We start from the raw sequence: 14617 nt of genomic DNA, 5'->3' as shown, positions 1-14617 counted from the left end.
GTGAAGCGTATGTGATTGGTTGATGTATAAATCGTACATTTTCATACAAATAAAGTCATACGAATTGGTACGAATTTACCTCATAGTATTGTGACGAATTCTCAAATTCTGCTACTTTTATTAAAAAAAAGTTTAAAGAATCCCAAACAGACTACCCATGAGACTAAAAACCCAGGTCCCCAGAACACAATAGACTTCCTCCTGATACTGGGCACTGAGGAGTAGCTATAAGTGGCCCTAAGGGAACTACTAAAGACTTGAGAAAGCAATTCAGCTCCTTTCACACGAACAGGACAGATTGGCGTTTCTTCAGCTCCCCCTCTACCACAGACACCACAAAGAAGAGGACAAAGTCCCATGGTGCTCACTTAGTGAAATTTATCACTTTAGCATCTGTGCTTTTTCTCCAGATCTGTTTAGTTCCTCTTGTTATTTTTAAAGACGAGCACCCAGGAAGAAGAGAAGAAACAGTCTTAAACCAGGGGAGCACCAGTCAGTCCGACTGGATGCCTCTGATTTCTTAAAAGAAAGTCATCTAAAGTCAATCAGGTACAAACTAGAAAGCTGATGGGAATACAATTCAACATTTGATAAAAAAATGTCAAATATTTCCTGTAATGTCTAACAATGATTTATAGTTTCTGATATGTTATGAAAGGGCTTAAAGTTAATTATCTTCTCATATTAATTCATATCTTAATTGAAAATACATTTCTTAAGAGTGCTGGCACCAACTTTCTAATGAGGAAACATGTGGAAACATGAGGAAGCAAAGCGCTTCTAACACTTTAAAGCATTGATGTGTTGGAAAAATATGCTCCTAATTAGTGACACTTACAAACTTGTGTACTTATGTACCAGGGGTCAAGGCCTATTCAGATTTAGATTTGCAAAGAACAAAGAACCAGACAAAAACAGGAAACTCTGAAATCTCCAAGCTGTTTAAAACAAAACAACTATTCCATTCCATTTTCCAATGGGGTTTTAAAGTTTTCAGTTTAAAGGGATAGTTCACTCAAAAATGAAAATTCTGTCATCATTTACTCACCCTCATGGCATCCCAAATGTGTATGACTTTCTTTCTTCTGCTGAACATAAACAAAGATGCTTAGAAGTATATCTCAGCTATGTAGGTCCATCCACACGACAGTCATACACATCTGGGATGGCATGAGGTTGAGTAAATGATGGCAGAATTTTCATTTTTGAGTGAACTATCCCTTTAATATCTGGCTCTGACAAAGTAATCCTCATGTGCGTTTATTTTTATTTTTTATGTTTTTATTTTTATTTTTTATATTTTATTCCAAGTACAATAATATATATATATATATATATATATATATATATATATATATATATATATATATATACACACACACCAATCAGCCACAACATTAAAACCACCTGCCTAATATTGTGTAGGTCCCCCTTGTGCTGCCAAAACAGTGCCAACCCGCATCTCAGAATTCTTCTCACCACAATTGTACAGTGCGGTTATCTGAGTTACCGTAGACTTTATCAGTTCAAATCAGTCTGGCCATTCTCTGTTGACCTCTCTCATCAACAAGGCATTTCCTTCCACAGAACTGCCTCTCAATTGATGTTTTTGGTTACATTCTGAGTAAATTCTAGAGACTATTGTGTGTGAAAATCCCAGGAGATCAGCAGTTACAGAAATACTCAAACCAGTCTGTCAGGCACAAAAATCATGCCATGGTCCAGATCTCTGAGATCACATTTATCCCCCATTCTGATGGTTGATGTGAACATTAACTGAAGCTCCTGACCCGTATCTGCATGATTTTATGCACTGCACTGCTGCCACACAATTTGCTGATTAGATAATCGCATGGATGATTGTTGGTGCCAGAGTATTTCTATAACTGCTGATCTCCTGGAATTTTCATGCAAAACAGTCTCTAGAATTTACTCCGAATGGTGACAAAAACAAAAAACATCCAGTGAGCGGCAGTTCTGCTGATGTAAATGCCTTGTTGATGAGAGAGATCAACAGAGATTGGCCAGACTGGTTCCAACTGACAAAGTCTATATATATATATATATATATATATATATATATATATATATATATATATATATATATACATATATATATATATATTCTTTTGCTGTCTTTATTGCAATTAATGTGTTAGTTCTGGTTTGTATTTATGAAGATATTTAACATACAGCAACATATTATGATAAGTAAATATGTAGGTTTATAGTTTAAAGGCATATCCTAGTAAAAGTAGGTAATACTATTTTAAAGTTCATGTTTGTGATTCAAGCCCCTGCATAATATATGCTAATTAGGAAAATAATGGAAATTATATTTCATATACTATATACTTCTCATCACAGAAAGACATTTCAAATAATATTCCATTTAAAGTTATTTGAGTATTCCAGAAAAGGAACTTCTCATCATATTCCATTTCCTTGTCTATTTATTTTTCCCATTGCAACTTTTTTTCTCCTAGTTTCATTGGCTTAATGAAACGAGAAAACTGGATAGAATAACTGAAAGAAAAGCCATATCCTAATTAATTCCCTTGATAATATGAAGACGTAAGAGAGCAGAGATTCTTCAGAAGCTGTGTAGAGTGTAATAATTGAGCAGCCACTTGCCATTTTCCACCACCCCTCACACATACTACCCCACTATTTTCTCCTAATTGCAATGAAATAAGCAATTTTGCCTCCACTCAGTCTTGCAGAAAATGAGAGGGAGAGAACTGGTTTGGTAATATGATTTGCCTCTCCCACTCATGAGATGACAGTTATCTTCAGTGATGTGGGGTTTTGCCAGCCTTTTCTGCGAACCAACTGTGAAGCTGGGTAAGCATGATGGAGAAATTGCTTCGGCCTGGTTAATATGACACATCTTCCCAAGTGAATGTGACTTTTGACAAATGAATGGTGTTACACTGTGAGCTGTCACCAGTTTTACAGCTACAACTGAGGAATTGGGGGGCCTACCATTAAATTTTTATCATCTGTTGGGTGTGCCTGTAACTGGGGAAATGGTTACTGTTTTTCCCTGTGAGCATTTTTATATTAGTCTTGAAGAAAGTATACTAGTCACATATAGAATGTTTCCAATACAGTGGCTTGTTTATCTACAATTGGCTTAAACCCTTTGAGAGAAAATATAAATTAGGAAATTATGTTCCTGTTTTCTCAAACAAGCCTCCATTATGGCTCAATTTCCTCTTTGATGGATTTATTTTAAATGCCTAACTGCTTTAAGAACACTGAGTGAGTTTGACAATGAACATTCTCTCGATATCTGTGAATGTGTGAATTCATTGTGTTGGGTAACGGTTAGCTGTGTTGTTCTTTTTTACTGTTCTACTGTCAACATAGAACAAAATACTCCCCATCGCATCACAATCAGACCAGTGTCGTTTTCTCTGAGGAAATATGGAATCCAAAGTAAAGGAACACTGAGCATGCTTACATGCACAGCAATATGCTGATAAGTATAAAATTAGCTTATTCAAATAATCCTACAGTATAAGAAAGCATCTCGGTTACGTAAGTAACTTTGGTTTCCTGAGATGAAGGGAACGAGACATTGCGCCACTAAGCTGACGCTATGGGGAGTGTCCTTCTACACAAGCTAGTTGAAACCCTTTTACAATAACAGCAATTCTAAAATTGGCTATGGTGTTCAAGCCCTCCCTTTTAGGCACAAAGCTGTCTGGTATAAAAGCGGGCGCACAAACACCATTCTTCAGAATTTTCTGACTGAGGGACAAAGAGCGCATCGCTCGCACCTCAAAGAACTCTGAGTCTGTAGTGCGGCCAGCTTACGCATGTCCGTTCCCTTCATCTCAGGATTCATTTCACTTGATATTGCATCACTAAGCTGATGCTATGGGGAACAGAGTTCCATCACGTCATACTACACGACATAACCCTCCCAGAGAGGAAACATGATGCCGCAATGGACAGCGACCAACATGAGTATGCCACAAGTGAATGACCCTCATAGTGAGCCAGGAGAGGAACACTCAGAATGGATATATGAACTATTGTTATATAGTATGAATTAACCACTTCACAAACCCAGTCGGGAAGGAAGTTTTATTTATAATGAAAGTGCTTGTGATTTTATGGGAAATTACACAAGGTGAATGCAGGCAGTTGTGTAAAATGATGGGAGCCCATACTTAGAAGGAGGGGCATAAATATATGTTTGGCCAACGAAATAGCAAGCGCTCTAGATAGAGAGGACTTGCGATGAGAGAGACGTTATATCTAGGTTGTAAAACCTTGCGAATGTGTTTTGAGAAGACCATCCTGCTGCAAAACACACCATAAGGACACACCGTTCGTCCATGCCCATGAAGAGGCCATGCCTTTAGTTGAGTGTGCTTTAACACCAATTGGGCAATTCGCACCCTGCGACTCATAAGCCAGGGCGATTGCATCAACAATCCAGTGGGAAAGTCTTTGCTTGGAGATTGGCATTCCTTTCGTGCATCCTCCATAGCACACAAAGAGCTGGTCAGATAGTCTGAACTGGCGGGTACACTCAGCGTATGTGTGTAGCGCTCACACAGGGCATAAGAAATGCAAGGACTGTTCCTCATCCAAATTAAATGGAGGAGGGAAAAAGGCTTGAAGGTGAACCACCTGCGCTCTGAAGGGTGTAGTTAGAACCTTAGGTACATAGCCTTTTCTGGGTTTGACAGTGGCTTTTGAAAGACCCAGACCAAACTCCAAACATGAATTATCGACTGACAGTGCTTGCAAATCACTGACCCATTTTACTGAGGCCAGAACCAGCAGTAATGTGGTCTTAAGAGAAAGCACACACAATTCAGAGTCCAGAGTCCAGAGGTCCCAAGTCGGAACTGTAGCCGGGCAAGGGGGGTCAGCCATAAAGGAACTTTATGATTAAAACATGTTTACCTATAAAGGTGCCGGCTTCAGGTGTGTGATACGCAGATATAGTCACCACATAAACTTTGAGCATTGACAGAGTGAGCCCTGTGTCCAGTCGCTCTTGAAGAAAAGTTAGAATTTCAGATAAGGGGCAGTTCATTGGGTCTTTGCCATGTGAAAAGTACCAATTAGTGAACACATTCCATTTCAGTGCATAAAGGCATCTCGTGGACGGTGCTCTTGCGTGTAAAATGGTGTTCATAACCGACCGAGTCAGTTTTGGCACGTTTAGCGCGCTCCGTTCAGGGGCCACACATGCATGTTCCACAGCTTGGGCAGGGGATGCCTGATTGTGCCCTGCGCTTGAGAGAGGAGATCCCTCCTCAGTGGTATTTCCCAAAGAGGGCCGTCCAGAATCTCTATCATTTCTGGAAACCAGAACTGATTGGGCCACTTTGGCGCAACTAATAGAATCGTTTCTTTGTCTTCAAGTACCTTGACGACTTCTTCCCTAAGCTGTCTGGGGCAAAGGTCAAAGCCGGTGTCTTCGTCAGACCACAGATAAAATTCACCCGTTTTCTCATTGGAAATAGGTACATTTCAAAATATTACTGTCCTGGTCACAAAGCAAAGTTTGTGGGGAATAATAGCCATTTTCTAAACTTCTGAGGCATAAGCAATTAGGAAATAACACTTACTACCCAGGAACAAAAATTGTGATTGACCTCATTTTGTGTTCCATGAAAGAAACAAAATAATTTGGATGACATCATAAGGATGAGAAAATTATCACAAAAATTTCATTTTTGGGTGAACTACCCTTTAATGTAATTTAATTTTACATTATTGGTTGCTTGTTGAAGTGTAAACATCAAATGAATCTACAGTATACTGGACTAAAAGAACCCAAATCCAGAGAGGGGACATTTACATTTTAAGGCCCACAACATGCCACTGAATCATACATGTTGGAACACTGACCTGAAGCGCAGTCATCTCCCGTATAGCCCTCTTGACAGGCACAGAACCCATCCTTGCACACGCCTTTCTGGCTGCAGTTGTTGGCACAGAAGATGAGAGAGCAGTCCTCACCCAGGAAGCCAGGTCGACACTGGCAGGTTCCGTTCACACAGGCTCCTTGATCTGAGCAGTCGTTCAGGCATCTTCCCTGAGAGCAGTCCTCTCCGGCATAGGCTTCCTCACAAACACACTCCCCATCGATACAAAACCCCCTGTCAGAGCAATCACCTGGACAGCGAGGCTCGGAGCAGTTCTCACCGCCAAAGTTACGGTCACATACGCACTCGCCTTCGATGCAAATGCCCTGGCCGGAGCAGTTGTCTGGGCAGCGAGGTTCAGAGCAGTTCTTGCCCATCCAGCCTTCTTCACACAAACATCCACAAACCTCCATGTTGAAGGTGCCATGACTGCCACACTGAGGGACGAAGTCCAAGCGACCTAAATGTGAAAAAATATGGTTGACACTGTGAAATATTTTTTGTTTTTAGATACTGTAAATTGTCACCAATTCTTTTGTTACCTGAAAAACCTTGCTTAAACCAGCCTAAGATAGTTAGGCTGAATTGTTTTGCTGGTTGTAGATGGTGCTTTGGGTATAATCACCTGGTCAGCTTGTCAACCACATATTAAACAAGCTGAAAATCAGCTTGGGCTGGATGGGAGCCCAGTTTATACCAGCTAAGACCAGCAAATGTCCTTAGACTTGTTTAAGCTGTTTATTTTTATTTTTATTTTTATTTCTATTTTTATTTTATTTTATTTTTTCAGGTCAAGTCATTTTTATTTGTATAGCGCCTTTCACAACACACATCGTTTCAAAGCAGCTTTACAGAAAATCATGCATTAACAGAAAATGAAACTGTAATATCTATAATGTCTTAGAGTCATCATTGTTTAGTTTGATAAAATACGACTGTGAATTGTGTTTAAAAAATAATTAATTAAACAATAATTGTATTTAGAAACCCAGTGAGCAAGCTGAAGGCGAATGTGGCAAGGAACACAAAACTCCATAAGATGTTGGTTAATGGAGAAAAATAACCTTGGGAGAAACCAGGCTCACTGTGGGGGCCAATTACCCTCTGGCTAACATCATGAAAATGATGCCAATATTACATATGTATAGTGCAAGTCATGGTTTAAAATAGTAAGTGTTAAGGGTCAGTGTACAAAACAAAGATTTTGTATGAATTGTAAGCAGGGTTTTCACCACTTTTAATCAAACTTTTTCCTTATCTAGTTTATTTCAATGGTACTGCAATCTGACAAAATATTTAAAAGTACAAATATTCCATGTAGTCTCTCAGTTTATATTAGGTAATGAAAATTACATGCACAATAAGTATAATACAATTATAAATATTCTGTTTAAAGTAGTTTTATATTGAGTTTTATACGTCAAACCGCACACAATACTGCCACACTGCAGAAATTAAGTTATTTTGACACAAATAAGTAAAGCTTTACCTTATGTTAGGCTTATTAATGCTGAAAATATCTCTTTCAATTATGTGAAGGCGTCAAACCACAGGACCAAAAAATGAAGATAGACGTAGTTTCACATGAACATTAAAAATAGGATGCACAGCTCTCCCTCTTCCTAACTTATAAGCTTGAAAATTAATTGTTTACTTCCTTTTGGGGTCCTGATTAGCAACATTTTCAAGGATCCCCAATATGTTGCCCATTTAGAAATGGATTTACACAAACTCAATAAAATTATAAGCTAAATTTGGATACATATCAATATATGGTAGAAATAGTAGGAGTTGTATGGTAGTATGCAATCCCAATTCCATTTTGTAAATCTGTAAATTCATGACTAGACATTTTTGAAAATAGACCCCAATTAGACCATGTTAATACTGCATATTTAAATATATCTCTATTCACATTTTGATACATTTCTGTATTTCAAAGTTCATGGTGGGGGCAGACAACCCACAGGGCAGTTCCCACATTTTATTAAATAATTAAAACTCAAATGTTTATGGACACAATTTTTGCTGTACAGCCTTTTGCTGTACAAATGATTGACCTTTTTTTTTTTTTTTGAGGACAGAAAAATTATGTAATGTAAATTTCCCTAGTATACAGGCTTAAGAGTTGAAAAACATCTTATTTCAACAATTTTTGTTAAAAAGTTTTGTTAAAAAAATCAGGTTGCACTCAAATTAAACTGAAATAAAAAGATGAATAATAATAATTCTGAGGCAATAACCTGCAATCTTATTAGCTCTTGCACATTTAGTCTAGTCTGATTTCACAAACCTTGAGCTGCTATCAGACTTGAAATATTTAGTCTACAAAGGCTTGGAGGGAAGACCTCTGCGGCAGCAGTCCTGTAATTAATCTAATTCATGGTCTAACCTCATTTGTTTAGCTTAATATGACTTTGTCTTTACTACTGCAGTGCTTCAGCTGTTTTTAGCAGTCCTGGAGGGGCTCTACAGCCCAGGTTTGCAGGTGTGAATCCACTCGAGTGCACCTTTGAGATTTTAAACAAGCACAACACTGCCACCGTCCACAGTTCTGTTGTCCCCATGGGTCAATGCACAAAACAGCTTCTACTACATTTAGCACTGCTGTCACATTGTAACAGACAGAAGGACCAGGATGCAACCCATAAACACTATTGTTTTGTCTACTGGGCATAAATAAAAGCATCAAGATGGTGATTGAAGAAGATATGTTGGATTAAGCCATTATAGATCAATTTAAAGGTGCACTCAGTATTTTATTTTTTTTTGTTGTTGTTGCACTGGACGATGTTGCAGTCATCTCGGACTTACCCATGAGAGAGCTCTCTCCACAGCAGCTAGAGCTACACTGTGTTCGAAGCAGAGACACCTCCCTCTCCAGCATCTCTATACGGTTAGCCAACTGTTGCATGGTGGCAGCCGCGGGACAAGCACAGGCCTGCTTTGGGATATTGATGCGGTGGGTGAAGGTGACCTGGCTGTCCGAGTCCATAGTCTCTTCAGTGTACTCAGTTGGTATCTTATCACTGCCAGGTGAACCTTTGGTCCCTGGACCTGGTACTGTGTCCAGGTCCACAGAGCACAGGGACTCTAGAGGTACATTGATGTTGTATACATGATTGAAGACCATGGGCTGGGTCTCGTTGTTAGGCAGACCCCCACCATCTGGAGCCTGTCTCCTCACTCGTGCGGTCCTCACTAGTTTGCTGGTTGGGTTAGGAACAGCTTGAACCCCAAAAAAGAGTAGAGCCAGGCTCACCATTAAATCTTGTATCTGCATGGTGCACCCCCACATTGCAACTGAGACGCTACAGAAGGATCATCAACACCTTAAAACAGACCCTCTGATCGGCACTGTGGACAAGAAAAGACACATTTTAGTCCTACCAGTCCTGCTGGAAAAAAAAAAAAAAAAACGGCTTAAAAGGATAGTTCACCCACAAATGAAAATTCTGTCATCAGTTACTCAACCTCATGTTGTTTAGGACTGAGTATTGATACAGATTTCGATTTGATTTTGATTAGATATTGATTCATATGGGAATATTTCAGTTATAATGTCCCTTCTGCTTACATATAAAAGAAATTCTCTCCCAGCTGGTGCTGTTAATAATACAGGGGTCCTTCTAACTAGGCACAATATGAAAATATACATTTTACAAATTATATTTTATTAGTTTTTGATAATTTTGGTCACATTTTATCTTAAAAAAAATTATAATAATAATAAAAATAAAAACAATCTAGGAATTAAATAAATAAATATGATATTATATTGCATATAATTTTTTTCTTACATATTTTCTGTTTAATTGCATAATTGCATAATTTGTACTATTTACAGGTATTTATACTGATTTGTTGAAAACGTGCAAAAAAATGGTACTGTCTCTTGAAGAAAATTGGCTTTTCTGTAAAAAGCGTCTGTAAATGAGTGCATATTAAGGAGAGAGACTCAAATGGCTTTAACTCATCCGTGCTATGCATAATTAGAATTAAATGTTCAGTTTTTGATAAACAACTGACAGAACAGAAAGTGTATTAAAACAGACATTATTCAGTGACAAATAGGTTGCGTGGATCACGTCTTTGGACACACCCACACACATTATGAAAGGATCTCGCTGCTATTGCTCCATATACTTCACCACTATACTACACAATCACTGGTGAGTGAAATCTAAACATTTACCAGCCAGTTGCCAAATATATACATTTTAGTCGCATAGCGCAGATTTGGTTGCAAATGCAAATGCAAATGCAAATTATTTCCTCTCATGTAGTAGAGTGTTGTGCATAGAGTAAAAGATCGATCTTGGGATTTCAGAATCGAGATCGTTCAAATGAAGATCACGATGCATCGGAAAATCTGTATTTTTACCCACCCCTAATGTGGTTCCAAACCTGTATGACTGTTTTTCTTCTGTTTTTCTTTTTGTTTAAAACACAAAAAGTGATGTTAGTCAGAGTGTTAGCCTAAGTCACCATTTACTTTTACGTCAACCTTTTTCCATATAATGAAAGTGAATGGTTACTGAAACTAACATTCTACCTATCATATAATGTTGTTGTGTGCCATTGAATAAAGTAAGTCAAATGGGTTTGGATCAATATGAGAGAGTAAATGATGACATAAGTTTTGTTTTTGGGTAAACTGTGCATTTAAACCAGTCTATGGTGTTCAGGCTGGCCTGTTTTGATTGTTTTTAAAGGAGTTTTGACACTTTTCAACTGGTCAGGCTGGAAAACCAGCTGGTCGACCAGCTAAACCAGCTTAAACCAGTTAAGACCAGCAAACCATCTTAGGCTGGTTCAAGTTTTGTTTTCACAGGAAAGGAAATTGAGTCAACACAAAGCCAGACCTGGTTCAGTACAATTTCTATTGATTCAATATTTTTTTGTTGAAAATGACTTTCTGATCCTTTACAGAAGATATCCCCACAGCATTTCAAACAACCGAGTAATATGATTAGTGGTCTTAAAGAGCTTTGTTGATACAGTTCATTGAATCGGTAGAGACCCAGGTATGGGGTTTCCTGTTCTTTAAATCTTCCTTAATCCCTTATCAGCAGCAGAAACCAGGACAAGAGCAAACTGTAAAATGAATCATTGATTGGGTCTGACACCTGAGCTTTGGGGCTGGGGCCAGAGAGTGATAATCTCCTTTGACATTTTCTATTTTTACTGGAATGGCAGACAACCTCTACCCTACCAAAAAAAAAAAAAAAACTGTTTTATCACTGCTCAATCACCTGGATAAATGTAGGAGACTTTAAAGTAAATGTCTTCTGCTTCGCCATTTCTTATAGAAAAATTTACAGCAAGTCCACTAAACATTTGTGCCACTTTTGTACATGGCATTAAAGTAGAAGGCATCTTATTCACTAACCACAAGCAATCCAACTTAACCAGGCACAAACTAAGATGAAATAACTAATTGCCACTCCTTTTAGTGTGATCATGCCTCTTTTTTATGTAAATTAGGCTTGATAGAATGCTCATTATTCTAAACTCATTGTATTTATATGCCTAGTGCAATCAACATTGCACTATTACTGCCCACAGAAAGAAGGCGGTGAATTGGAATTTCATTACAAAGAGATGTTTGTGTACATTTCCTGTTGATCATGGCAGAAGTAATTCTTCACATGATGATCAAATGATGGAGAAGTGTGTTATAATATATCTGGCATATATCCAGATTAGCAAAGCTGTTGAGTGCACTTTAAAAGCATAAAAAAAAAAGGATTTACACATTTTAAAGAGACAATTCAGGTGCCTGACTGATGCTGTACAGTTCCTGTAAAGAATGCAAAATTGCTATAGTCTTCTGCATTATCCAACAACTACAGTAACACTTAAAATTAAGCTGCAAGATTGGGAATTGCTGTGTGCAAATTGTGATCAGCACAGATTTTCCTGGTGTCTTTGCACCGTTACCTGATTAGTATAATTCCTTCAGTGATTCAGGTACTAAAACAAGGCAGAGAGCACATGCAAATTAACACCGTTATCAGCAGGCACAATAGAGTTCAACAGTGTCTGCTCACTTTTTCAGCCGTCTTGGTTCCAGAAGTGTTTTTCCAATTCATTTTTTCCCATATGATTTCATAAAGTAGGGATGTCCCTGCGAGTACCAACACTTCCGCTTCCATCGTGTCTCTTACATGACTGAGTGGCAAACCTCACTTCTCATTCGCACAGAAGTGGACATAGCTCAAGCAATTTCACCCTCACACCTTCCACAGAAATGAAGCAGACAAATGAAAAATAAGGAATCAGAGAAATCAAAATTTTCATAGTATTAACACTTCACAAATTTTAGCCCAAACAGTGTCCATTTAAAGTGAAAGGCTCTCCTTCAAATCACAAAGCTTTTAACACTCCAAAAATGGCTTTACCCTTCCTTTATGCACTTAACACTGGAGATTTGAGAAATGTCTTTCCGATGCTCAAGTATTTTCTCTAATGGAAAAGATTAAAGAGGCAACAGAACTATAAAAAGACAACAAAACTACAGAACTGGAGAGACTGTCACAGTACGGATTTCTGATTTGTTTTTGTCTTTTCCCCCCATGCCGCCTTCAAAAAAGAAGTCAGTCCAGGTCATGCACAGAGCTCTGTGTTTCTCTTGTTATAATGGGCTGATGGGAAACGTTTCTTTGACTGGAGATCTTGGCAATGACATGCAGTCCACAGGCTTTGAAGAGAATAGTGCCATTAGAGTGAATGACAAAGAGATTTAATTAGAAAGCTCTCAATTAAATATAACAGGGAAGACCACTGTGATTCTTTTAGTGTAGTTATTCAAAACTGTAATACACTGGAATAAATAATTGTTAGAAATAAAAACCTTCTTTGACCTACTGTAAAGCTACAGCATTTTTCGTCTTCTCATAGACAACCCTGAATGGTGATCAAAAAATATTTCTGTGAAAAATATAACAACAAATATAAATTATTGGTTTGGAAATATTGTATCATGAAATAAAATATGGCCATACTTGGAAATGTCTATTCTATCCACCACCCATAAGGCCACAATAATGAAAACGGCCACAATAATGAAAACTTTGCATTGATTTTTCACAACATTTATGCCTCTGATCCACAATGAAACGTAGTGGTGTAGTGGGCTAAAGCACATAACTAGTAATCAGAAGGTTGTTAGTTCAATCCCCACAGTCACCACCACTGTGTCCTTGAGCAAGGCACTTAACCCCAGTTTGCTACAGGGGGAATGTCCCTGTAATAAGTGCACTGTAAGTTGCTTTGGATAAAAGTGTCTGTCAAATGTAAATGAAACAGCATTTTCCTTTACCGAAAATGGAGCATTTGGAAAAGGCTCTCAGTACCGCATACTTTGGAAAATTAAATCTGATGATTTTCAGTATGAATACAGACCGTGAAAGCGGGGCCTCACGATCCTTCTGGCTTTTTGAGTTTTAAGCAGGAGGTGTCAGAAAAGTTACCACAGGGATAACTGGCTTGTGGCGGCCAAGCGTTCATAGCAACGTCGCTTTTGATCCTTCAATGTCGGCTCTTCCTATCATTATGAAGCAGAATTCACCAAGCGTTGGATTGTTCATCCACTAATAGGGAACGTGAGCTGGGATTAGACCGTCGTGAAACAGGTTAGTTTTACCCTACTGATGTGTTGTTGTAATAGTAATCCTGCTCAGTACGAGAGGAACTGCAGGTTCAGACATTTGGTGCGTGTGCTTGGCTGAGGAGCCACTGGTAAGAAGCTACCATCTGTGGGATTATGACTGAACGCCTCCAAATCAGAATCCCCCCTAAACGTAACGATACCGCAGTGCCACGGGACTCCGATAGGCCTGGGATAGCCGGCCTGTGAGGGCCCGGCGAGGAGAGCCGTTCAAGACGGGGCCGGGGTGCAGCCGGATGAGTGCCGCCCCTCTCCCATCACGCACCACATGTTTGTGGAGAACCTGGTGCTAAATGTCATTAGTAACTGCAATAAAAATTAACTGTTCAAAGATTTTATTTTAGCTGTACCATAGCTAGGTTCTAAAATGTAAGACTTTTCCATGAAAGTGACACATCAGTCTTCAAAATTTATTTTTAAACAAGCCAGAATACACTACATGTTGTATATATGAAAGGTATTGCAAATAGTGGATTGCAAATTTTCTAAATATTGGTTTGCAAATGCCATTACCTCAAATGAATGAAAGTGATGCTGTAAAGTTCTGTGATGGAAGAATACCTAGTGGAAAGAGGCATTTTTATAACTAGGAAAAGCACAATTGCATAATTACTGCCTTAAATTCACATTAGAAAAACTGATGTAACATCCTGTATTATTATCCCTGTTCTTCGGTATTGTGGTCTTTAAACAGAATTGTGTGCTCTCTGGTGAAGGCACTGGGACTGTTGTTGCTGCTGATAAACATTAATGTCTTTAAGAACAATAGTAACGTACGGAGAGTTATAGGTTCTAAGCATACTATGTTATTACAGTTTTTGAAGAGACATGAAAATGAGGGGCAGAATCTTTCCAACCTTACCTCCAAATAATGAGTTGGCATGCTTTTGTTCTTTAAAGAAAAAGTTTTTAAAATCTTTTTAATACAATGGCAGTTGATAGTGATAGTGGCCTACTTTAAAGTGTGTTCTTGTGAGAATTATCATTGTACAGCACACACACACACACACACACACACACACACACACACTCACACACACAAAATAAT

General features: G+C 38.4%; 1 protein-coding gene across 1 annotated transcript in view; it reads right to left on the bottom strand.

Annotated features, from left to right (window-relative positions):
• Nucleotides 1-14617, bottom strand: part of LOC127442211 (tenascin-R-like) — a 242539-nt gene that overhangs the window by 74187 nt on the left and 153735 nt on the right. Inside the window, exons 5-6 of the mRNA XM_051700070.1 lie at nucleotides 8712-9254; nucleotides 5881-6357 (exon numbers count right to left, since the gene is read on the bottom strand). Of these exons, the coding sequence (XP_051556030.1) occupies nucleotides 5881-6357; nucleotides 8712-9195 (961 nt within the window). The 5' untranslated portion in view covers nucleotides 9196-9254. The remainder of the gene's footprint in view (nucleotides 1-5880; nucleotides 6358-8711; nucleotides 9255-14617) is intronic.

This window comes from Myxocyprinus asiaticus, chromosome 6 (assembly GCF_019703515.2).
Source record: "Myxocyprinus asiaticus isolate MX2 ecotype Aquarium Trade chromosome 6, UBuf_Myxa_2, whole genome shotgun sequence".
Lineage (NCBI taxonomy): Eukaryota > Metazoa > Chordata > Actinopteri > Cypriniformes > Catostomidae > Myxocyprinus > Myxocyprinus asiaticus.
The sequence above is the reverse complement of the archived record's forward strand: the minus strand, read 5'-3'. Positions and strand labels throughout refer to the sequence as shown.